The following is a 24,032-nucleotide window of genomic DNA, read 5'->3' on the forward strand; positions in this document are numbered from 1 at the left end:
TGTAACAACAAATTATAAAGCATTTAAAATCAATTAATTGAAGCAATAAGCAGTTTAAATAATTTACATGCATGTGGTTTACGTGGATTGATTTTTGGACGTTACAAATAATATCTACAATACTTTATCTATAACAAAATCAATTTTTTCAAGTATTTTAAAAAAATAATAATTAAATGATATTATAAGTCTTGATATTTAGATTTCATTTTATGTTATTTATATGATATTTTATGTGTAAAATATATATCAAATTATGGATAAATTGAGTACAACTCAAGTTAAATATCAACCCAGTTAACAAAAAATATACATTTTAAGTGAAAATTGGTCGAAGTTATACTCTCACAGAAAATCTATGTCAAAATATAATAAACCCCTCGCAAAGAATCTCTGCCTTTTCCGCTTTCAGCTCCCCCTTATCCCCGCTGCCAATGGCGTCCTCCGCCGTCGCCGCTTCTCTACTTCCGCCACTAAGTTCCTCCACCGCCAGCCGTCGGCGACGGAATTCCTCATCCATCATCCCCCCAACTCAATGTCGATTTTCTGCCTCCCATTCAACTATCCAGTCGAACCTCCCGTCTCTCGACGCTTCTTCCTCCAAAACCCCTAAACCCTCGAAATCTGTCCCTCCTGCGGCCGATTCTGTAATTTCCCACAAATTCATCGCCCTCTCCGCTGTCTCTGGCTTCCTTTTCCATTTCGCTGTCCCGCTAGTCGGTGGAGGCGGCGGCTCTAACTTCAATTTTTGGGGTGGAGGAGGAGGAGGTGGTGGTGGTGGAGACGGAGGTCAAGGTCGTAATTTCTGGTCTCGCATTTTCTTAGCCTTGGCGAAAGACGATGATCCTCAACAGGAATGGGATTCCCATGGATTGCCTGCCAACATTGTGGTCCTACTGAATAAGTTGAGCGGATTCAAGAAATACAAAGTCTCTGATATCTTGTTCTTTGATCGCCGCCGTGGCTCCACCGTCGGCACCGATGACTCATTCTTTGAGATGGTATCACTTCGCCCAGGCGGTGTTTACACCAAGGCGCAGCTCCAGAAAGAGCTTGAAACTCTAGCCACGTGTGGGATGTTTGAGAAAGTTGATTTGGAGACGAAAACAAACCCGGACGGCACCATCAATGTAACCATCCCATTCCTCGAATCAACGTGGCAGTCTGCTGATAGGTTCAGGTGCATCAACGTGGGTTTGATGGCTCAGTCAAAACCGATTGAAATGGATGCTGATATGACCGAGAAGGAGAAGTTGGATTACATGAGGAGTCAAGAGAAGGATTACCGGAGGAGGATTGAGAATTCAAGACCATGTATGCTACCACCGTCTGTGCAAAGGGAGATTTTGCAGATGTTGAGAGAGCAGGGGAAGGTGAGTGCGAGGTTGTTGCAGAGGATTAGGGATAGAGTACAGCAGTGGTATCATGAGAATGGGTACGCTTGTGCACAAGTTGTGAACTTTGGTAATTTGAATACCAAAGAGGTCGTGTGTGAGGTGGTAGAAGGTGACATTACACAGCTAGTGATTCAGTTCCAGGATAAGCTCGGGAATGTTTGCGAGGGCAACACACAGTTTCCTGTGATAAAAAGGGAGTTACCCAATCAGGTGAGGGTGGTAGTCAGTCATTTCCATTGCTTTAAAGTTCTTGAATATATTTGTGCTTTAGTTTATGAGATTTTTATACATCTCTTGATGGAGATATCCTTGTGTGGTGAATTGGTTTTGTGATAAAATGTGAAAGGTCTTATTCTAAAAAGTTTTGATTAGGCTAGGAAATTTAGCTTCTTTTGTCCAAAATGACTCGTGATTTTAATTATGATACTCGTGCAACATGTTACTTATCTTTGATGATATGGTAGGTTATTATTTTCGTGAAGTTTTCAGAGTGAATTTTCTTTATCTGGTGATTGTCTATGTGATTCGGTTTTTTTGTTGCAGGTTTAAATATTTGTTTTAATTGGTTTTCAGCTTCGCCAAGGACAAGTTTTTAACATTGAGGCTGGGAAACAAGCTTTGAGAAATATAAATTCGTTAGCTCTCTTCTCCAACATTGAGGTAAATCCACGCCCAGACGAAAAAAATGAGGGTGGTATTATCGTTGAAATCAAGTTGAAAGAACTGGAGCAGAAGTCTGCTGAAGTTAGTACAGAATGGAGTATTGTCCCGGGTCGTGGGGGCCGCCCTACTTTGGTAATTTGATGAACAATGAAACTTCATGTTTTAGGTTTGCTCTTGAACTTGGTTGTCAAGTGTTTTCCATTTGTGCATGCTACTCAGGCTTCAGTCCAGCCAGGTGGAACTGTTTCTTTCGAGCATCGAAATATTCAAGGGTTGAACAGGTCACTTCTTGGTTCAGTGACCACCAGCAATTTCCTCAATCCCCAGGTACTTATTGTGATCTTTACCGTCAGAAATATGAAATGTCCTTTGTTCCATGTATCTTACTCTATAACCAATTTTTATCCGCTATGTGCAGGATGATCTTGCTTTCAAGCTTGAGTACGTGCATCCTTATGTGGACGGTGTGTACAATCCTAGAAACCGCACCTTCCGCACTAGCTGCTTTAACAGTAGAAAACTAAGTCCGGTTTTCACTGGAGGACCTGGAATAGAAGAAGTTCCACCTATTTGGGTTGATAGGGCTGGTGTTAAAGCCAATTTTACAGAGGTAGACTTCAAATCTTGGTTATATACTAGTATTAATTTGACTGATGGGAGCTTTCTTCCTTGATGGCTTTGATATATTTTTTGATTCTATACTAATACGCCTTTAACTTGCCGAGTGTTCTAATTGAGGGATTGAACAATCAAATTTAGCTTATACGCATGATTGTGTTGGTTGCTCAATCTGTTTTTTTTTTTGCGGGCCAGAACTTTACGCGTCAAAGCAAATTAATATATGGACTCGTGATGGAGGAGATAACTACACGTGATGAAAGCAGTCATATTTCTGCAAATGGCCAAAGGGTATTGCCAAGTGGAGGTGTCAGCGCAGACGGACCTCCCACAACTCTCAGCGGCACTGGAGTTGATCGCGTGGCATTTTTGCAGGCAAATATCACTAGAGATAATACCAAATTCCTAAATGGTGCTATAGTCGGTGAGAGAAATGTGTTTCAGGTGAGGGCCATATGTTTTTCATGACACCTTATATACTGTTATGTCTTGTGTTTAAATCAACTTGGCCCCAGTCTTGAAACTGCTAGTAGGAAAATACAGTTTGTTCTCCCCCATTCACCTGGATAAAGGAGAAAAAAGTCAATTGGTTTCTGAAAGTGATCCCTGATTGAATGCATTACTTTACTTTTATGATCGAGTTATATTTCTCTGCATGGTCTCACAAGAAGTTTAGGTTGTGCTCAGACTTATTAAAGCATATACCCACTGGCCTTCTTTGTGAAGAGTTAATTTATTGTGAAATGCCTGTGATAGATGTGACTTGTATGTTCTGCACCTCTTAGAAGCATGCCATATGTTTTGGAGCTAACATATATCATATCTTATTAAGAGTGACCACATATTTATTTTGCAGCTTGACCAAGGGCTCGGCATCGGTAGCAAGTTCCCATTTTTCAATCGCCATCAGTTAACAGTAACTCAATTTCTCCAGTTGAAGCAAGTTGAGGAAGGTGCTGGGAAGCCACCACCTCCTGTTTTAGTCCTTCATGGCCATTATGGTGGTTGTGTAGGTGATCTTCCCAGCTATGATGCGTTCACTTTGGGGGGACCTTATTCAGTCAGAGGTTATAACATGGGAGAGCTTGGTGCTGCAAGAAATATACTTGAAGTATGTCAAAGTAACAAGAATTAGGTTACACGTTCTTTTCAGTTGCATGTTGAGAATTTTTTTTATTTAGGGATATTGCATATACCTACAAGAGGTCAAATGAAATTACACGACCTTTACATGTGAAAATAATTATCACCATATGCCAGTTTTTATGAAACTGATATAAAATGTTTGCATAATCTCCTCCCAGAATATACCAAAATATGAACTTCTTCTTAAATAAAGATTTTTGGATGGGGGATATAGGCGAGGTAGATGCAATTTTTCTTTTGGTACTCACAACTATGTAGAAAAAATAAGTGTCATCCCTGCCAATAATACTGCATTTACTTGAACAAAATGATTGGCATCAAAGTCTCAGCAGTTGATTTGTTATAATTCTGTTTGCAGTTAGCTGCTGAGCTAAGGATACCTGTGAGAAATACACATGCTTATGTTTTTGCTGAACATGGCAACGATCTTGGTAGTTCAAAGGACTTGAAGGGAAACCCGACTGCAGTTTACCGAAGAATGGGCCATGGATCCTCGTATGGTGCTGGAGTAAAGCTTGGATTAGTACGAGCAGAGTATGCTGTTGATGTTAACTCTGGAACTGGTGCCATATTCTTCAGATTTGGAGAAAGATTTTGAGTTCATATCCTGGGTTTTAGTCAATAAATTATCTTTTGAGGTATGCGGATATTTTTAGTTTTGCTCCGAGGCTTAGCTTTTCAATGTCTTGTTACATTTTCTTTCTTTACCTAAATGGAAGCCTAAAATTTGGTGATTTTTTCCCCTTAATCCATTTAGTAGATTGTGTTGCGGTTTTGCACCTCTTGTTTTTCGTAATATTCGTTTGTGCGAGTGAATCCACCTACAAGAAACACCAAGGGATTTTCTTGCTAGCTGTCTCCTTCAAATCCTCTTACTTTTATGTCTCCTCATTCTTCATCGCACTATAATAATTCCAAATTACGAAATGACCATTTAAAAATATAATAATTATTATTTTTCATATTTCATTGTTGAAATGATAGATAAAAACACTAATCTTTGTGTGTGTGTGTGTGTTTCTATATACATATATCTATAAAAGTGGCATCTCAAGTATGAATTTATAATTAGGTCTTTGTTTTTTTTTTTTTTGTCATTTGTTATTAATGATGGTCTTGGTAGTATTTTCCATTTATTTTCTAAGATTGTTTAGATAAATTTGTCAATAGGTTTGTGTTGCAATAAATTTCTAATGGCTTAGTTTAATAAATATTCATAATTTTCATCAAATTTAATGTCTTTTTATTTAATATGTGGTTATAAGTATTTATTTATTTTGATGCTTTAAATTCAGATTTTACCATTATTCTTCGTGGACTAGGTATTACATAAGACGATCTCACGGATCTTTATTCGCGAGATAGATCAACTATATCCATATTTGCATAAAAAATAATATATTTGATATAAAAAATAATATTTTTTCGTGAATGATCTCATATAGAATATATGTTTCACAGAATTTATCTGTGAGACAGTCTCACAAGAGTTTTTGTGTTTTCCTGGTTTTTTTTATCTATATAAAAGTGATATCTATATTCTACATCACAATGCAAATGACACTTGAATTATTAATTTACAATTATGTTCTTGTGTTTTTTTGTCTTTTATCATTAATAATGGTCTTTGTACAAAGCTTAACAGGTTCATAAATTCATTGGAATTGAAATTATTTAATGAGTGCTTTGAACTTTAATAATAGTTTCCTTAGATGTTTTTTTTAATCATATTTCATTTGATGTGTAAGATAGTGTATTGATTGATTTTAATTTTCTTTCCTACATTTGTATTTTAAGTATGCATGTATCTGTTTGCTTTGATTTATTTAATTTCCAATCAAATTGTTTTAGTTTTATTTAATCTAATTTGATTATTTAATAATTTAGTAATGCATTGATCCGTTGAACTTTAATAATAATAATAATAATAATAATAATAATAATAATAATAATAATAATTTGTCTCTATATCTACCTATATATATATATATATATATATATATATATATATATATATATATATATATATATATGTTATATATAAAAGTTTCAAGTGGAGTTTGTTTAAATCATTTTATTTGTTAGTTTCGTGTATATTTATGATGATATATTTATTTTTGTGATCATTAAATTGACAAAAACTTATGTGAGACAGTTTCACTGGTCGTATTTGTGAGACGGATATCTTATTTCAATCATCCATGAAAAAGTATTACTTTTTATGTTCGGAATATTACTTTTTATTGTGAATATTGGTAGGGTTGATTCGTCTCACAAATTAAGATATGTGAGACGGTCTCACGAGACCCATTAAATTTATTGTTAGTGATTAAATATTTTATGGTAAAGTTTGACTATTGATTAGTTATACAATTGGATGTAGACTTATTATGAACTAATCAAAACTAATTTATGAGTTACCAAAGGAATGGATAAATTGTAGCAAGTGAGAAGGTAAATCCAATGATTTATTTATTAAAAGTTATACATGGAAAAATAAATTAAGAAAAATAATTTAAAACAAATTTTTGTTTAATTTTTATTTTATTTTATCGACTAAGTAAAACAACTTACGTATAAAAAAAAATTATACTCCAAAATAATCCTTGATCTAAAAATATTATAAATATATATAATAAAGCAAGAGTATACAATCAAGCAAGAGGGTGGAATAGTATCTAACTTTGGTGAAGTCTTTTTTTCTTAATGTTAAAATTGCTCTTTCACACAATTTAATTCTAATGTATATTTAAATTCTTATATTTTATACCTGTAAAAAAATCAACTTATTAAATCTCATATCATATTTAATATTATAAAAGATCATAATTAATAATTAAATCGAAAAATTCAACGTAAAATTTTTGTTAACTACATGTCTTCGTTCGATTATTAATATATATTTATTATATTACACATACAACGCGTGTATCTTTCATTTATATATTGTATGAATGTAGTGCACATACAACCTTCTTTTTTTAATCAATGATCCAATTTTTTCTTCATCCGTGCCAAGGTAGCTTCAATCTCGTGAATGAAATTTGTGCAGTAATTTGATGTAGTGTTGAATCTTAGATTCTTTTGCAACTAATGGAAACTGAACTTGTCATTCCACATACTGAATCAAATAGCAGAGCACCAATTTCATAAGAAACAACATCGGACGTGACGAAAAATTAGGTCGATTCGATTTGTTAAAAGAGCACTCAAGAATTGGTGTGTAGATCTTTTTCATGATTCACTAAAATTGTAGACCTGATTTCGGTCACAGACCGTAGCGGACGTCGGTTTTTTTATTTCCTAGAAAATAATGGTCGATAGAACAAATGAGTTTTGTTTTCTTGGTCTAAATTCTTGCACTTAGGAAAATGTTGAAGCAGTACAGCACAAGACACAGTTCCCTAGTGATTTGTGAGCTTCGATGGTTTCTTCGGCTTCACAGCTTTCATATCCGATTTCTGATGTTTGAATCCCACATCGAGAGGACCAGAAATGAGGAGCTATTGAGTGGGCTATAAAAACCAAAAGCTTAAGTGATAGAAAGTATCTTTGCGCTTGGGGCAATGACGCAGCTAGTGAGGTTCTAACCGAGGCGCGTCTATTGCTGGTTGAAAACTATTTCCAAACCCCCTCTTAGGCCTGGGCTCGTCCCTGGCCTTAGAGAATTTCTGGAAGGGCTCCCTTACGGGTAAAGCCCTACAACTCTTAGTCAACATTTATTCTGAATTTTCTAATGTAAACTAGCTGGTAAGCTTTTTGTGTCTTCAACCGCTTTCTTTCGATTGACGATATATTTTTTAAAAAAAAACAAAACTAAAGGTTGATAAGTGGAATTGGAATTTGAGACTGTAATATATCCGCCCAAGACATGGGAAAAATTATCGCCCAGTTATTGCTTATAAGCATATAGCTAAAAAAGTGGAAAAAAGGTCAATATTTTGTTTGATCATATTATGCGTATAAAAAGCTTGAAAAACCGCAAATTTTAGATAAAATTTTAAATTATTTTTCTAATAAATTTAAACTTTTATTTTAAATAATAAATATTTAATAAAAATAAATTTTTAAAAAATAAAATACTCTAAAGATGTTGAAATTAAATTGTTCTCAAACCTTTCTTTTTTTTTTTTTTCGACCACGAGATAACATTTGACCCAATAACGATCTGCAAAAGTTTTACTCTACACACTTTTTGAATTTAAACTTATGGCTTTGATAACATAAAAATTTATGCTTTTATTCTAAAATTTGTTTGTTTCTATGTTATTAAATCTATTTTTATTTAAAAATAGATTAATTATTGATTGACTTGATATAATTATATAAAATTATAAAAACTAAAAACTTTCTTTTACATTTAATTTCGTACTAAACTCAATCAAATTTATAAAACTTGAAGATTGATCGTGATGTTTCGTCGCATTTTTAGAACCTTGGATATTATTATAGATATATTAGAGACAAATTTTGATATAACTTTTTTTTAAACCAAAATAAATATGACGACCCACAAATTGAATTTATGGCTAGCCCTAGGGATAGGACGGGTTAAACTAGACCCATGCCACTAAATTAAGACCCATATATTTGAGGCTAGGGGCCAAGGTTTCTTCGATTTATTCGAGCCCTTTTTGATCGGCAAATGCAGGCTTCTTAGTTCCATTAGGCAAACTGCCTTTTAAAAACCTTTCATCGTTGTTATCTTCAGTTGCCTCTGTATCTGTGATGTTTAACAAGAATCCAACGAACTCTTCCCTGATTTCCTGTCATCACCAGATAAATAACTAAAAATTATCATCAGCATCCCTTTGAAGTTTGTCCTCCCCTGGTTTAGATAATAAAAATGATATCCAGAGATTTGGTTTACTTTGCTTTTCACACACCCCTTAAAATAATTGCACTAGGAACTCTATACATATATTAAAAGAAGTAACGTTTAGGTGTTGTTTGTAGTATTCAAATATGAAAGGAGAAGCAAGAAGAAAACAAAAATAATGGCTTGTAGAGGCAAGTGTTGAACACTTTCTCCTTAATAAGAATTTGCCCCTCACAATGTGCTAAAGGTTTGTGGCAATCTTCTCTCAGGATTCAACTACAACTCTTGAATAATGAGCACTCAAATATTCAAGTTCTATCACATAGAAATGAAGAAACTCTCTCTTGTTGAAGAAGGAAAAAGAACAATATGCCAATGATATGTTATGTGTAATGTCTTTTGATTTTCAAAAATCAACATTTAATGTTTTTCATGTAAAAAGACATGATCTTTCATTCATAATGCTGTCCCTTGGCCATTGTAACTGACCACAATCATCAAACAATGCCAAGTAAATGAAAAAATGTCAGAAAAACCCGAAGGGACGCGAAACAGCACAAAGGAGGCGCCCGGGCGCAGGCGCTCCCCTGTCGAGAGCTCTCGGCAGAACCACACGGCCCCGCGCGCAGGTGCGCGCCGGCTATTGTTCACTCTAATTTTTTTTTCTTTTTCCTTCTCTTAGGTTTTCGTCACTTGCATGTTCCGACTACTCGTTTGAGTTTCTTTCAACATTTGATGAACTTTTTTCGAGTTTTATTCAGAACCACCGAACTTAATATTCGTTCATTAAGCTTCGTTCTTCGTTCTGAATTTTTCCAAATCAAACACATTGATTTATTTGCTTAATTTTCATTCATTAAGCATCAAAATTCCAACAGTAGGAATTGGCGGCCAAGAAGCCTACCATTTTTTATAAATAGTACATGCAGCCTCAAATTTTTGACAATTGAGACGGCATGCGCCTCTTCTTTTGGCATTCATGCTCCCGACTTTTCTCGTTGATGGTATGAGAAACGTTATAAACAGAGGTGATTGAGATCCCTAAGCACACACTTCATAAAAGAAAAATACACCATCTATAGAGAGTGTTGAGTGCTTAGAAGACAACAATCGGAGGAGAAGCAGAAAACTTACAAAGTTTTGATGGTTTGAGGTAACACTCGATTTGTTTCCTCATATTATTTATCATATTTATATATGTGCATAAACATGATTTTTAAGAAAAACTCTGACATTTAGTATCAGAGCCGTGATACATCTGCCTTGAAAATTTGTTTTCATTTTCTGAAAATCGGATATCATGAAATTTTGGGAAAATAATTTTAAGTTTTACATAAGAAACTTGAAATTTAAATATCAGACGTAATAATATTAAGAAACTTATATGAGAATTATGTTCTCGGTTGCACCTTGAAGTTTTTCTTTGAAGTCTTATAGATGATAATATTCAGCTTTTTGATTTTTCAAAAATAAATTTTGAGAACAGAAATTTTCATTACGAAAGTTTTTGAAAATTTTTATTTTGAACGAGAGAATAAAGAAGAAGAACAAAATTTGCAATTTGTGATTGTCGGCAACTGAATTCGTATGCTAAATGAAAAAAACCATGCAATTATGGAGACAAGACGTGCATTCAATAACGTGCATGTATTATGTGGATTGTGACCCACAATTAAAGATAAGATTGAAAACTTTGTCTTCAATTATTGTCAATTATTTAATTTAATTATTATTATTATTAAAATAATAATAATAAATTTTAATTTGGGAATTAACTTCTCAAGTTTCAAGTTGCGAAATTTTCAATACAAATTAATTTTGCATGTTATATCAAATATTATAGATATTTATTTATGGATACGCAAATTTAATATTATGTTTGCATTTATTTTTGAAGTTTTATATGCAAATTGTATTGAAATTTCTTTTGGTAAATCAAGATTCACATTATGTTCATATTAAATTATATTGAATTGCTTATAATTTGAAATGAACATACCAAGTAAAATGTAAATATAATATTATAAAATAAAATATTTCATATGTTTACAAATGAACAAATAATCCTCACTTTATTTTATTTTATTATAAAGTAAAATATTTCAGAAAAGTCATCAAAAGCAGGATATGGGCAGCCATCTTAATATACTTAGCAGGTAGATACTGAAAACAAGGTAATCATGAGATTTCCTCCTATAAATAGCAGGTATACTTCTCATTTACAGATTCTGGAATTTTCAACTTTCAAGCACTCACGTATATTCACACATATACAAGTCATTTCACTTTTCTTCTTCACCTGCTGACTTAAGCATCGAGTGGCTACGACGGACACTCTTCCGGCGCTCATTCACGAGTTCATTTTCTTGTTCGCAAGTCACGATGGCAGCCATACTATTCATGAAAATATCTTCATCACAGATATCTTCTGCCTTGCTCATTTTCTTTAAAATAACACTTATATCATCATCCGGTGGATTGCACCGACTCAGCTCACCCGATTTACCCGGATAACATCAGCAATGATACCGAATTGTGGGCAAATCCTTTACAACAATAACTTTGACTTACACCTCTCAAGAATTATCTTTCCTTGACTATAATACAATTATAAGATGGAGCATCGAAGCTATATATAAAACTATATTCGATAGTAACATTGCAACTCAATCGTATCAAGTTATACAATGTTCAAAACACTGTATTTCAATTGGTAAAACACTTAAGAAGCCATACAAAACAGTGGAGCGATTATCAATATAAGTGATACCAAGTATCTCATGCGGCTGCTGATATATAAATAGAATAAGGAAACATGATAGAAGGATAGAGCATATATGGATAGTACTACTATACTAGGCACAAATTTGATATTCGTGATGTGTTTTTATCTTAGATGTAAATCATTATTTTGTAACTAACGAAAACTGAACTTGTATTACACAAACAAAGTAAAAGATCACAAGAATTTCACAAAATGCCAATAAATATGTGATCACCGTATAAAAATAATTAAAATACTTTATATGTACAATATTTATCACGATTCACTAAAATTGTCGACGTCGTACTTATTAAAAACATGTGCTTGATTGTGCTTAGGCGACAGGCATAGCCAGGTGCACCCATTATGTCTGGGTTATTACCTAGGCACAACACTTGAAACAAACACGTTTAAAGCGTGTGACTTTCCTAGGCACGAGGCATTCGAGAGGCACAGAAGCGTGCGCTTTTAAAAAGTGGACTGATATTTTGTAGGTAAATAAAAATTAATTAGAGCCCAACCAATTTTGAAGCTCAATTTAAAAAACTATGACTATTTAATGATTAAAAAACTCTATTTGTCACTTATTTATGCAAGACTTTTTTTATCAGAAAGTTCAGAAGTCATCTATGAAAACTTTTACTCTAATTTCTTTTACACTCATGATTCACCATTTTTTTGTAAGATGATGATGATGATATAGTTGAATAGGATGAAGAATAATTTGATTATTTAGATATTTGACGTTTTTTCCTTAATCTACTATGAGATGATGACTTACTAATGAATTTTAGATGATTAAAGTTCTTTTCTTGGTTAAGATTTACATTACATTATTTATTAATGAATTTTTATTTATATTGTTTGCTATTTTTGTGAAAATAATTAATTATGTAATATTATAGTATAAATCACGCGTTTTACTTCGATAAAGCGTGTACTTTGCCTTGCACATCAAGCTCTAGGATACCCTAATATTTTAGTGCGCCTTACACCATAAATAACTATGTATCGACCTGAAGTTGTCCATAAACCATGGTGGAAGTTTCCATAGGAAATAAAGATATTTTGTAAGAGAATTGTATCATGAATTCCCATCTCCTTGTGAGGTTTGAGTTGGAATTTGAATTTTCTTATCAGTGTCAAGGTGGTCAAAGCCACAAGCAAGTAGTAACAATATGTCAATTAAATTGTTCTAGTAAGAGGATTACAAGCACTATTCTATTTATGTGCAAAGATTGAGCACCGACATATTGTCAATATAGTAACAAGTGCCACATATATTGAGAAATCGGTTTTTCCATGTCCAAAACGCAGCTAAAGTTTTAAAAATTTTATTTGATATTCAAATAATGCCTTTAGAAACTCGTATGGTTTAAACAAATTAAAAAATTCATAGGCCGTTTATGAATATACATTTAGTTATTTAGTCACTTGTCACCAAATATTCCGGGATTAGCGGATATAGCTCTTGTAGTATTTCATACGAACAATTTTCTTAAAGTCTAAAATATCCAATCGAGTCCACGACTAGAATATTTGTTACTCTTCTAAATTGCACTAGAAATTTAGAAGAGTTTTATCATTGAGAAAAAAAAAACCAAAGGCGGCTCAAATCCTAAAGTTTATTGAGATGGCTGTTGCGCGTTCTCACTACCGCAAGTGTACGGTGTCAAGTCTTAGTACTGGTTAAAGTACAGATATCGATCCCACGAGGAGTGTCTATAAAAATGTATATCAGTGCTTGTAATTATAATAGTCTCGACTTTATATAGAAAATTCAGAAAGAATGTTTGTTTATGTAAATGAATTGATTTCAAGAAAGTAATTAAACTAATCACCGAATGGAGAAATATCAATGAGAGAGAATATCTAGAGGAATGATTTCACTAAGTTTCTACAATAATTCTTCCTGATTATATTTAACTTCCTGAATTCCTATTATTTAATGGCCAAGAACACTTACGTATTTTACTCACCATTTCCAAGTGACGAATAAATTGTACCAATTAAATTTCGATTCAATTATTCCTAATAAAATCTACGTTTAATTGGTAAAGGCAAATAATGTTCTTACCTAAGCCTCGTCTAAAGTTATACGCCTTCCGAACGATATAAACATTCAACGATGTGTCTCTAATGATCTATAATCCTAGTCCCTCTCCCGAGTTGTAGAATTAATCCGACAACACACAATTTATGGCCAGTAAATTATAGTGAAATAAAATAAAGAGAACACAATTACACAAAACATAATTCAATCATAAAAATATCCAGGTCAAATCATCGTATAGACAAAGCTACAGTCAACCTCTAGAATGGAAATTTAGTTCATCACGAAATCCAAGAGAACACAAGACATATTCATAGTTCTAGACATCATTACGCAATAAACTAAAGAAACGAAGGAAAAGATAACAAATCCGAAGTGTCGTCTCTGTCTCCAGATCCGTCGTTCTTCATATTTGTGATTGTTCTTCGCGCTCCGAATCTTCGTCTCGTGTTTGCTTGTACGTTTCCTCTCCCTAGGCAGCTGTTCTCTCGTGTGTTCCTCCAAAAGGCTTCGTCATTTCTGACCTAGCGGCGCGCATTTTATAGCTTTTCTGGACGCCACGCGCGCGGTTGCGCGTGATCTCGTGCGGTCGCGCGCGCCTTTCTACTTGCTGGCCCGTGTACATGTGTGCACGCGGTCGCGCATGAAGTCGCGCGGCCGCACGTAAGCATCTGGTCATCCGCCTGTATTGGTACGCGCGCGTCTCTCGGGTTTTCTGCTGCTTCCTAGCACGCGGGTGCGCGTGAAGTAGCGCGGGTGCGCTACTCTCGGGTCTCTCGCCTATGTACCTGTGCGCGCGGTGGCGCGTGAAGTGGCGCGACCGCGCGCTAGCTTCTGTCGATCAGCTTGGTTTCATTCGCACGCGGTGGCGCGCGCCTCTCTGGTCGGTGACTTGAGTGTATGTGCGCACGACTGCACGTGAAGTGGCGCGGTCGCGCACGCACCACTGTCCGTGGGTGTGCTCTCGGTTGCGCAGTCCGTCGTTTTCTTAGTCCACTTGGTTTTGTGTCCACTATTTTCTCCACTCCTGGAACGACAACAAAAACAAACCAAAAACGCATAATTCTGTTCGAAATAAGCATAATTCAAAATGGATTCCAGTATAAATTAAGTGCAAATCTTGCACTTATCAAACCCCCCAAACTTGAACTTTTGCTAGTCCCGAGCAAAATAAAATAAAAGCAGGAAGTCAATTAACAAGTAGTGAAACTCTTAACAGTCATGGATACGCAAAAAGTGATATTGGCCTCAGAATTATCTATTTTAATGTAATTCATGATTTGCCAAGAGTCATGTGTGTGTGATATGTCAATGTTCGTTTACCCCATCGAGTGCTCAAATAGAGTCATAATGCCCATTCGCCTTACAGAATCAAGAAATCCTCAATTTAGTTCAACTTACACTTCATCAAAATATAATTTCGCATTCACAGATCACATAGGACTTTATCGGTGATTATTTGGCTTGAAAGATGGTCAACACAAGTATGCCAAAGATGAAATCACAAAATGAGATGCTTGCAAGCAAGTGATTAAAGTCTATACTTGATGACAACGTTTTTCTGGTATCTATAGGCTTGACTTGAACATCTTTTATCCATTAGTATATTGGATAAATGTGACAAGGTTAATAGGTCTTGCGGGCTTGTAACGTTAGGCTCCGGCTCATTGCTACAATAAAGGTATTAAAATCAAAATTTGAGAGAAATATTTGAACTTCATCAACTTCACTCATTTTCATTTTATTTTCAACCACCACTCACTTTATTGTTTTCTTTTCATTCATATCCTTCATTTCCCAAATGCTTTCTTTCTCACCACTTTTGATTAACTCTTTTCATTGTTTTTCTTCTTTTTGAACTCCTTTTTGCACACTTTAACTTTTTCCTTTTCTTTTCAAGGGGCATTTGAATCATTACAACACCAATGAATTTATTTCTCTCAAAATCAGGTAGGAAAATAAGTGTATAAGCTTCATTTGGTAGTTGCTGTGAGATATAGAATAGATACAAGTGGGGGCTAATTGTATGTCATTGACACACACCACTTGATTTTTTTTGTAGGCTCAAAATGGGACACTAGGGATATTTCATGTTCATTTGGTAGGCTCGAAGGCTCAGCGGTTTCAAAGATCGCCTAAATCATTCCTATGTCACATATTATCCGTATTTCGCCTCGAAAAGTGCTCAAACAAGTTCTAGATTACCGTCAATCCATTAATCATCTCATACCAACTAATCATATGCATTTGTTCAACAAAAAAAAAATTGATATACAAGGCATGTACAAAAGAACTCTTAAGCATCTCAAAAACTTCGAGGCTCAAAGGGCTACAATTGACAGTAAACAAAGAACACATGCCCAAAGATATTGTGCAAAACTGCCTAGATCATTTATATGTTTGTGAAAGTGTCAATCAATGTCATGCAAGAATTACCAAGAATCAGATATCCGTCGTCTATTTAGCATCATAGGCATACAACTTGTCTCTGAGCAACAATAATATCAATAAACACGAAAGTGCAAAATATTTGTGACTCCTAAGTTATCATGAACACATATGAATTTCAGGACCACATTCAATTTTCATCATCGGCCACACATTTTTCTTATCCATGACTTTTCCTAACAAAAATAGAATGCAAAAAGTAAATAAACACTGAAAAAAAGAATTAGACTACTGAGCAATAAAACTAAAAAATGCAGGAAAAATACTATCAGGCAATTTTACCCTCCCCCAAACTTAAAATATGCATTGTCCTCAATGTATAACAATAAAGAACATGACAACACATACCTCGCTCCCGAATGTCAGAACTCGGGGCTCGAGTCATCGTTCCCGATATCTTCAGCATAATCGTCCATGGGTTGTGGTGGTGATAGATCTGGTGGTGGGAACTGTGGTGGCCATACCGGATGTGGTGGAAAAGGAACATCCCCGGGTCCAGTAGGTGGAAAACGCTGGGAGAGCACCGACGTAAAGTCCATCATAAAAGACATGAAAATACCAGTAGTGTGTCGGTGTTCGGCCAGCTCTCTGCGTTGCTCCTGCATATCATGTTCCATTCGGAACATCCGATCTCGCAAACTGGATCGAGGGATCGGTTTTTGTGGTGGCGGCTGGCGTTCTCTGGCCCTGTGATTATAAGCTGCCCTAGAATCTTTCCTTTCTATTTCGCTCCCAAAGCGCAAACGGTCTGCTTCATATATCGTGATTGGGCCCTTGGCTTTCAAAACATGTTCATCGGTTCCCCATTGTACACCGGCATGAAGACATAGGGCAGTGATAGTATGTGCACAAGGGAGGCTGACGGTCATGAGTCACGTACCAGCACGCATGATATAACTGTGAATGAGCTTCCCAAGATCCACGGTTTTCCCAGTCATGATGGCGTAAATCAACGCCACTTTATCTTTTGTAATTTGAGTCTGATGTGAGGAGGGCATGATCCGTGAGAGAATAAAAGATGCTCAACTGCGTGGGTCACGATGTAAATCAGATTTCTTCAGAGTAATTGGGGAGCCCTGATTCAATCGCCACTCTGCACCCTCGATGCATAAGCTCTTGATAATCTCATCGTAATCAACATCGCCATTAATCAACGCAGTATATTCGTCATTTTCAAAATCCGGCAGATTGTAGATTGCATTAATGGTAGCCGAATCGAAATAGACTAGTTGTCCTCGTACCAGAACTCCGTATTCCTCGTGCTTGATTCTCAAATTAGCATAGAATTCTCGGACTACGGGTATAACTGCATCCGGCGGGGACTGTGCTATATCTACCCATCCCCTTCGCACAACTTCCTCAATTATATCACAGTCAAGGTTGCTCATATCTAGCCCTCTTTTATTAATAATAGATCGAGACATGGTGCTCTCATATATCCGAAAGGCTTCCTCGTTCCAAAATTTATGAGCATCGTAGGAACGAGACGAGGAAGCCATATCCTTTGATCTTTTTCTAGGCGGCATGATTATGAACACTATCCACACTTATACTCAACAATATAGACACAAATCCACCAACAATTTCTTGATTTCTGAAAATTATCCCCAAACAATAACCACGTAAAAGAAATTGTAACCTTGAGTGTAGAAGATTAACCGGAGATGATGCTCGGCGGCGGCGGCGGCGTTCCTGAGCGGCGGCGGCGGCGGCTGCTGTTGGTGGTGTTAGATTTGAGTTGTGTAAAGCTTGTATGTGAGAGAAGGAGTTGGATTGAAGGAGTTTTTTAGTAGTTTTGGGGATGGAGGTTTGTGGTTTGGGTGAATTTGGAGAGGATTTGTGAAGGGGATGAAAATTTTGAGAGGATTCTTTGGAGGAGGCGGCTGTGAGGGAGGAGTTGTGTGGGTAAAATTGTGAGATAGGGTTTTAAAGGGGTGGGGCTGTACGTGACGCACGTTGTCGCGCGCACCCTTCTGTCTTCTGCCAATAATTGAGGGCGCGCGGTCGTGCGTGATGTGGCACGGCCACGCGCGCGCCTCGGGTCTTCTTCGATAATGAGGTGCGCTCAGTCGCACGTAAAGTGGCGCGGGGGTGCGCGGGCTTCTGTTCTTTGTGGTTGATGGAGTGCGCGTGGTTGCGCGAGAGTTGGCGCGGTGGCACGCCTGCTACTCTCCCTTCGCCCTTTTTTTTTAATAAATAACCTGCAAAAAATAAAACGATTCAAATCAATACTTAAATAGAGAAAAATAAAAATATTAACTAAGAAATTGAAATAAAATAATAAAGTAGAACGAATGCGAAAATAAATAAATGCGGGTTGCCTCCCACTCAGCGCTTGGTTTAACGTCGTCAGCCCGACTGTCACCAGTCTGATCAGTTTGGTTCGCTCAACTTGACACTGTCGATATTCCTTACTTTAGTCCCATAGTACGGCTTAACCCGTTGTCCGTTCACCTTGAAGGTTCTGCCATCACTGCACTTTAGCTCGATGGCCCCATAAGGAGACACTGTTTCCACAACAAATGGCTCTGACCAACGCGACTTTAGCTTACCAGGGAACAACTTCAGACGAGAGTTGAACAGTAGTACTTGTTGTCCTGGTTTGAGCTCCCTTCGGACGATGATTTTGTCATGCCACTTCTTAGTTTGCTCTTTGTAGATCTTGGCATTCTCATATGCGTCATTTCAGAATTCATCCATCTCGCTCAATTGCAGTTTTCTAACGTCGCCAGAAGCTTTCAAATCAAAATTTAATTTCTTCACAGCCCAAAATGCTCTATGCTCCAACTCCAACGGCAGATGACATGCTTTCCCAAATACTAGCCTATAGGGAGACATCCCAATAGGCGTCTTGAATGCAGTCCGATAAGCCCATAACGCATCATCCAACTTCATAGCCCAATCCCGCCGGTTGGTGTTGACAGTCTTTTCCAGTATTTTCTTGATTTCCCGGTTGGATACTTCAGCTTGTCCATTCGACTGAGGATGATATGCTAGTGCCACCTTGTGCTTCACATTATATTTAGCCAAAAGTGAGTTGAAAATTCTATTGCAAAAATGCGTACCTTCGTCACTTATTATGGCTCTCGGTGCTCCAAACCTTGTGAAGATGTTCTTTTGCACAAATTTTGCTACAACATGAGAGTCATTAGTATTGGTGGCGATTGCTTCCACCCATTTCGACACATAATCAACAGTTAATAAAATGTAAGAATTACCAAAAGAAGGAGGAAAAGGTCCCATGAAGTCTATACCCCAAACGTCAAAAAGTTCCACTTCCAAAACATTTTTCAGTGGCAATTCGTGACGCCTAGAGATGTTTCCTAACATCTAGCATCTATCACATGATTTTACTAAGGTATAGCTATCTTTAAACAAACTAGGCCAATAGAAACTAGATTGTAATACCTTAGCTGCTGTTCGTGATGCTCCAAAATTGCCCACCATATGGTGAAGAGTGACATTTCTCAAGAATTTGGTGTGCTTCGACACCCTCTACGCACCTCCTAATCACTTGGTCGGCACACCTCTTGTACACAAATGGATCATCCCAATAATAGAACTTAATATCATGGACGAACTTCTTCTTCTGATGATAGCTCAAATCTGGAGGAAGGGTGCCACAAGACAAAAAATTTGCAATATCAGCAAACCAAGGGGTTACAGTGTTTACCTCAAAGAGTTGCTCATCCGGGAACTCCCTCCTCTTTCTTATCCTCTAGCTCAAGCCTTGACAGGTGGTCAGCTACTTGATTCTCACTACCCTTTTTATCCTTGACCTCAAAGTCAAATTCTTGTAATAGCAAAATCCACCTTATCAAGCGTGGTTTTGCATCCTTCTTGGCGAATAGGTAGCGAATAGCTTCATGGTCAGTGAAAACGATTAACTTTGTGCCAATCAAATAAGGTCTGAATTTGTCGAAGGCAAATACTACTGCAAGCATCTTCTTCTCGGTCGTAGTGTAATTCTGCTGTGCAGCATCCATCGTGCGGCTTGCGTAGTAAATTGCCCTAAACATCTTGTCATTTCTTTGGCCTAAAACAGCGCCCACTGCATAATCACTTGCATCACACATTAGCTCAAAGGGCTCTTTACAGTCTGGCACTATCATGATTGGTGCGGTCACCAATGCCATTTTGATTTTCTCGAAGGCCTGCAAACAATCATCATCAAATATAAAAGTCGACTCTTTTCCAAGCAAGTTACACAGGGGTTTAGTAATCTTGGAAAAATCTCTAATAAATCTACGATAAAACCCCGCATGTCCGAGAAAGCTCCTTATTCCTTTGATGTTCTTTGGTGGGGGAAGTTTTTCGATTGCAACGACTTTAGCTCGGTCCACCTCTAATCCCTTGGATGACACTTTATGTCCAAGAACGATGCCCTCTTGGACCATAAAATGGCATTTCTCCCAATTAAGAACTAGGTTCTTTTCTTGACTCTCTGCAAAAATGGCCATCATGCACCTCTGGAAAGTGGCAGGTGCATTGCATAGCCCAAACAACATTCTCCTAAATGCAAACGTGCCATAGGGACACGTGAAAGTGGTCTTCTCCTGATCTTCTGGTGCTATAGAAATTTGGTTATAACCTGAATAGCCATCTAAAAAGCAATAATGACAATAACCAGCAAGTCTATCAAGCATCTGATCAATAAAAGGCAGTGGAAAATGATCATTACGTGTGGCATTGTTTAACTTTCTATAATCAATACATACTCTCCAACCGGTTACAGTGCGAGTAGATATCAGTTCATCATATTCATGTCGGCACAACTTGTACAGGAGATACCCAACTGCTATCAGAAATAGCATAAATTACACCAGCATTTAGTAATTTCAGTACCTCGTTTTTCACAACCTCTTTCATTGCTGGGTTCAACCTCCTCTGGTGGTCCACATAAGGAGTATACGACTCCTCCATCAAAATTTTATGCATGCATATAGTGGGGCTAATTCCCCTAATATCAGAAATCGACCATCCTAAAGCAGCTTTAAATTTCCTCAATACTCTCAATAATTTATCTTTTTCAGTACAAGTAAGAGAGGAAGAGATGATTACCAGATATGTCGACATTTCAGGACGTCGCGCGTGCGGTTGCGCGTGATCTCGTGCGGTCGCGCCCGCCTTTCTGCTTGCTGGCCCGTGTACATGTGTGCGCGCGGTCGCGCGGCCGCACATAAGCGTCTGGTCATCCGCCTGTATACGCGCGCATGCGCGTGATGTGGGGCGGCTGCGTGCGCCTCTCGGGTTTTCTGCTGCTTCATTGCGCGCGGGTGCGCGTGAAGTAGCGCGGGCGCGCGCTACTCTTGGGTCTCTCGCCTATGTACCTGTGCGCGCGGTGGCGCGACTACGCGCTAGCTTCTGTCGATCAGCTTGGTTTCATGTACTACTATTTCGTTAGATCATATAGGATATCCACACTGGTAGGTGAATAGTTAATTCCCGACTACAATGGATTAGCTCCTATACATGTCGCAATTGCACCTAATCTCGCTACCTTGTGACCCTCGTTAACTCGATAAACGAGTTAAAGTATAATCTTAGTTTGTAGAACCTCAGTGTTGTCCCTGGTCGTAATGACTAATAATGTACAATCACAACCACATATTTTTTCTCGCGATGAATGATAATTACTTAGAAAGTCCGAAGGAGAGTTGTTCAGTACAATCTTCATATGATTTCTCATTTGCATGATTGGTACCATACATAACAAATTAATGAGATAATTTTCTTTAAAATCTCTCTTGAATTTGCGGCAAAAATCATCTAAAAAATATTTTTGTGGTATATATAATTTTTTATGCAATCTTGAATGAAATTATCGCAGACTGTGGGAATGATGCGAAAGATCCAAAACCAAAAATGGTGGTCGAATAGTTTATATTATTAAATATAAATTTTTTTAATGTAATAAAACACATCATTATGTTTTTTCTTCTATTTTTTTCATTATTTTAGCACAATTTCTTGTAAAAATTGTCACAAAATTGAATGTTTTGTGACTGGAAACAATCGAAAAAAATATAATTATTCTTCATTATATTTAGATTGATAGTATATCTCTATTATTTTATTAAAGCTAAGATGTTGATAAAAACCTCTTCTTCTCATTTATTGTGAGGACACCAAATTTTCTTTGACGTTTTTTCCATTTTACCATTTTTTTTTCTCAAAATCCCTACACGTCTCCAACAACACAGTTACACAATATTTTATTCTCCTAATCCCAAAACTCTCCTAATCCCAAATCTTCCCTAAGATATATTTCAAAAAATACCGATTTCTTTCCTCTAGAAGGGGAAAACATGCCTAGGTAAGACAACTTTTACGCGCAAATCACTCGATTTAGTAAACTTGCATGCAGAATAATGGATTCGGGAGGAATTTTAGTGTAATTGTGGTAAAGATTTCGTAGAATAAGACAAACTAGGAAAGGGAAAGGTATCAAAGACGGAGACGGGGGCACGCGTGGGAACCGATTGACCCGACCACGCGGAGAGAAACTCCTGTATTGTTTTTTTACGCAGACTTTATATATACTAGCAAGAATAAATCAGGTATTATTCCGGATTTGTGTTCCCTTGCTTCCTTTCAATGATTGAAATGCGTTCGTACTAATTCATGTATGGAGAAGACATGCTCGAATCACAAATGCGTTGGTTTATGGGGAATTTTGATTTTTTTCGGTTAGATTGTGAGTTTATTGCATATGTTTAATTAGGGCAAAAACTTGTGTGAGACGGTCTCACGGGTCGTATTTTGTGAGACGGATCTTTATTTGGATAATCCATGAAAAAGTATTACTTTTTATGCTAAGAGTATTACTTTTTATTGTGAATATGGGTAGGGTTGACCCGTCTCACAGATTGTGATCCGTGAGACGGTCTCACATGAGACCTACTCTTTAATTAGAAATCATCATTAGGAACCTTCCACGTGCACTAGGACGCTTTTAGGTTTTGACATACATAGCGCTTTACATTTAGTACGCTAATTGCTTCATCATTTTGGTTAGTGTGATAATTGTTTTTAGAGGATGCTTTCTTTACTAATTTTGGGTTGATTGTGAGTTAGTACGATGTTGCTTTTAGATTTTGACACCTTAGCCATTCAAAGAGGAAACAACAAATAAATGGATATGCGATTTGAGTTGTTCATTATAGCTTCAAGAATTTCGATTCCTTCTTTCAAATTTTCTCTCTAGAAAATCTTCACAGAATACTTTCTTTTCTACGAAGGTTTAAAATACATTCATTATTAGGCAATTTTTTAATAATGAGAAATTCGTATATTTCTATGCTTTATTGCACATTTAATTCTATATTAGCTTGAGACAAATTCTATATTAACCCGGAATCAGGTTTTGTCAATCTTGCTAAGAATCATAATTTTTAAATTTTGAAGCATATAAGAATCGTATTCATTACAGGGATTCTTTGGATGTGATTTGGGGGAATTTCCGAAGAAGTTTCATAAAATTATTATTATTATTATTAACATGTTTTCATGGAGTTTAGCATAAATTTCGTTTAATTTTCTGTTCTTTTATGAAGATATAATATTTCACTGTTTGGACCTTTAGTTACGAGTTTGTTGATGAACATGCACAATTGTTTCTACTTAACTTTTACTAGGATCTTGATACGTTGCGAGTAACATATATGTTTGTACCCATGTTTTTTTATACTGGTAATCACGTTCTGTGCTCTTCTCTTCTGATAAATATTATGAACTTGAAATGGATAGTGACGTGTTGAACTTTTATTTTCTTTTTGTGAGTTTTTTTGTTTTGTAAAAAAGAATTTTCATATCCATGCCCTTCCATTGGAGTATGTTAGAATATCTGGAGTGGTTGAAGAAAAGTGGTGCGAGTGAAACGGAGTACTATGCAAGTGGGATTAAATTTCTTTAAAAATGTGGCCAAAACTCAGTAGGCTCATTTCAAAAACTTGGGTGTTATTTTGACGCGGTTTGATGATCGATTTTCATTAAAATTTTACAATGGCTATTGAAATGGTCGAGTTTGTTCCCGCAACAAATGTTCTATTCGCCCTCATCTTCATCTGATTTGTTTTTAACAATGAATTAGTTTATGGTCTATAATTTATTATGTTGCTTTAT

At 36.4% G+C, this 24,032-nt stretch overlaps 1 protein-coding gene, 1 long non-coding RNA gene and 1 other non-coding gene across 3 annotated transcripts; all 3 read left to right on the top strand.

The window, feature by feature from the left end:
* Window positions 1-338: 338 nt before the first annotated feature.
* On the top strand, window positions 339-4,558 carry LOC140830995 (protein TOC75-3, chloroplastic-like). The gene is made up of 7 exons (XM_073194629.1): window positions 339-1,607; window positions 1,971-2,192; window positions 2,280-2,387; window positions 2,479-2,670; window positions 2,874-3,122; window positions 3,535-3,789; window positions 4,183-4,558. The coding sequence occupies exons 1-7, from the start codon at window positions 435-437 to the stop codon at window positions 4,420-4,422; spliced, it is 2,439 nt and encodes an 812-aa protein (XP_073050730.1). The 5' UTR covers window positions 339-434; the 3' UTR covers window positions 4,423-4,558.
* Window positions 4,559-7,372: 2,814 nt separating this feature from the next.
* On the top strand, window positions 7,373-7,523 carry LOC140831230 (U4 spliceosomal RNA). The gene has a single exon (XR_012117808.1). It is a non-coding gene; the product is annotated as a U4 spliceosomal RNA (small nuclear RNA).
* Window positions 7,524-22,011: 14,488 nt separating this feature from the next.
* LOC140829827 (uncharacterized) lies at window positions 22,012-23,723 on the top strand. Its single transcript, XR_012117551.1, has 2 exons — window positions 22,012-22,653; window positions 22,824-23,723. It is a non-coding gene; the product is annotated as an uncharacterized lncRNA (long non-coding RNA).
* Window positions 23,724-24,032: the final 309 nt, after the last annotated feature.

This window comes from Primulina eburnea, chromosome 4, assembly GCF_022965805.1.
Source record: "Primulina eburnea isolate SZY01 chromosome 4, ASM2296580v1, whole genome shotgun sequence".
Taxonomy (NCBI): Eukaryota; Viridiplantae; Streptophyta; class Magnoliopsida; order Lamiales; family Gesneriaceae; genus Primulina; species Primulina eburnea.

Coding starts and splice junctions, on each gene's coding strand:
- LOC140830995 (XM_073194629.1), top strand. CDS start 435: ATGGCGTCCTCCGCCGTCGCCGCTTCTCTACTTCCGCCACTAAGTTCC. Junction 2,388..2,478: donor GCAATTTCCTCAATCCCCAG/GTACTTATTGTG, acceptor CGCTATGTGCAG/GATGATCTTGCTTTCAAGCT. Junction 3,123..3,534: donor GTGAGAGAAATGTGTTTCAG/GTGAGGGCCATA, acceptor TTTATTTTGCAG/CTTGACCAAGGGCTCGGCAT.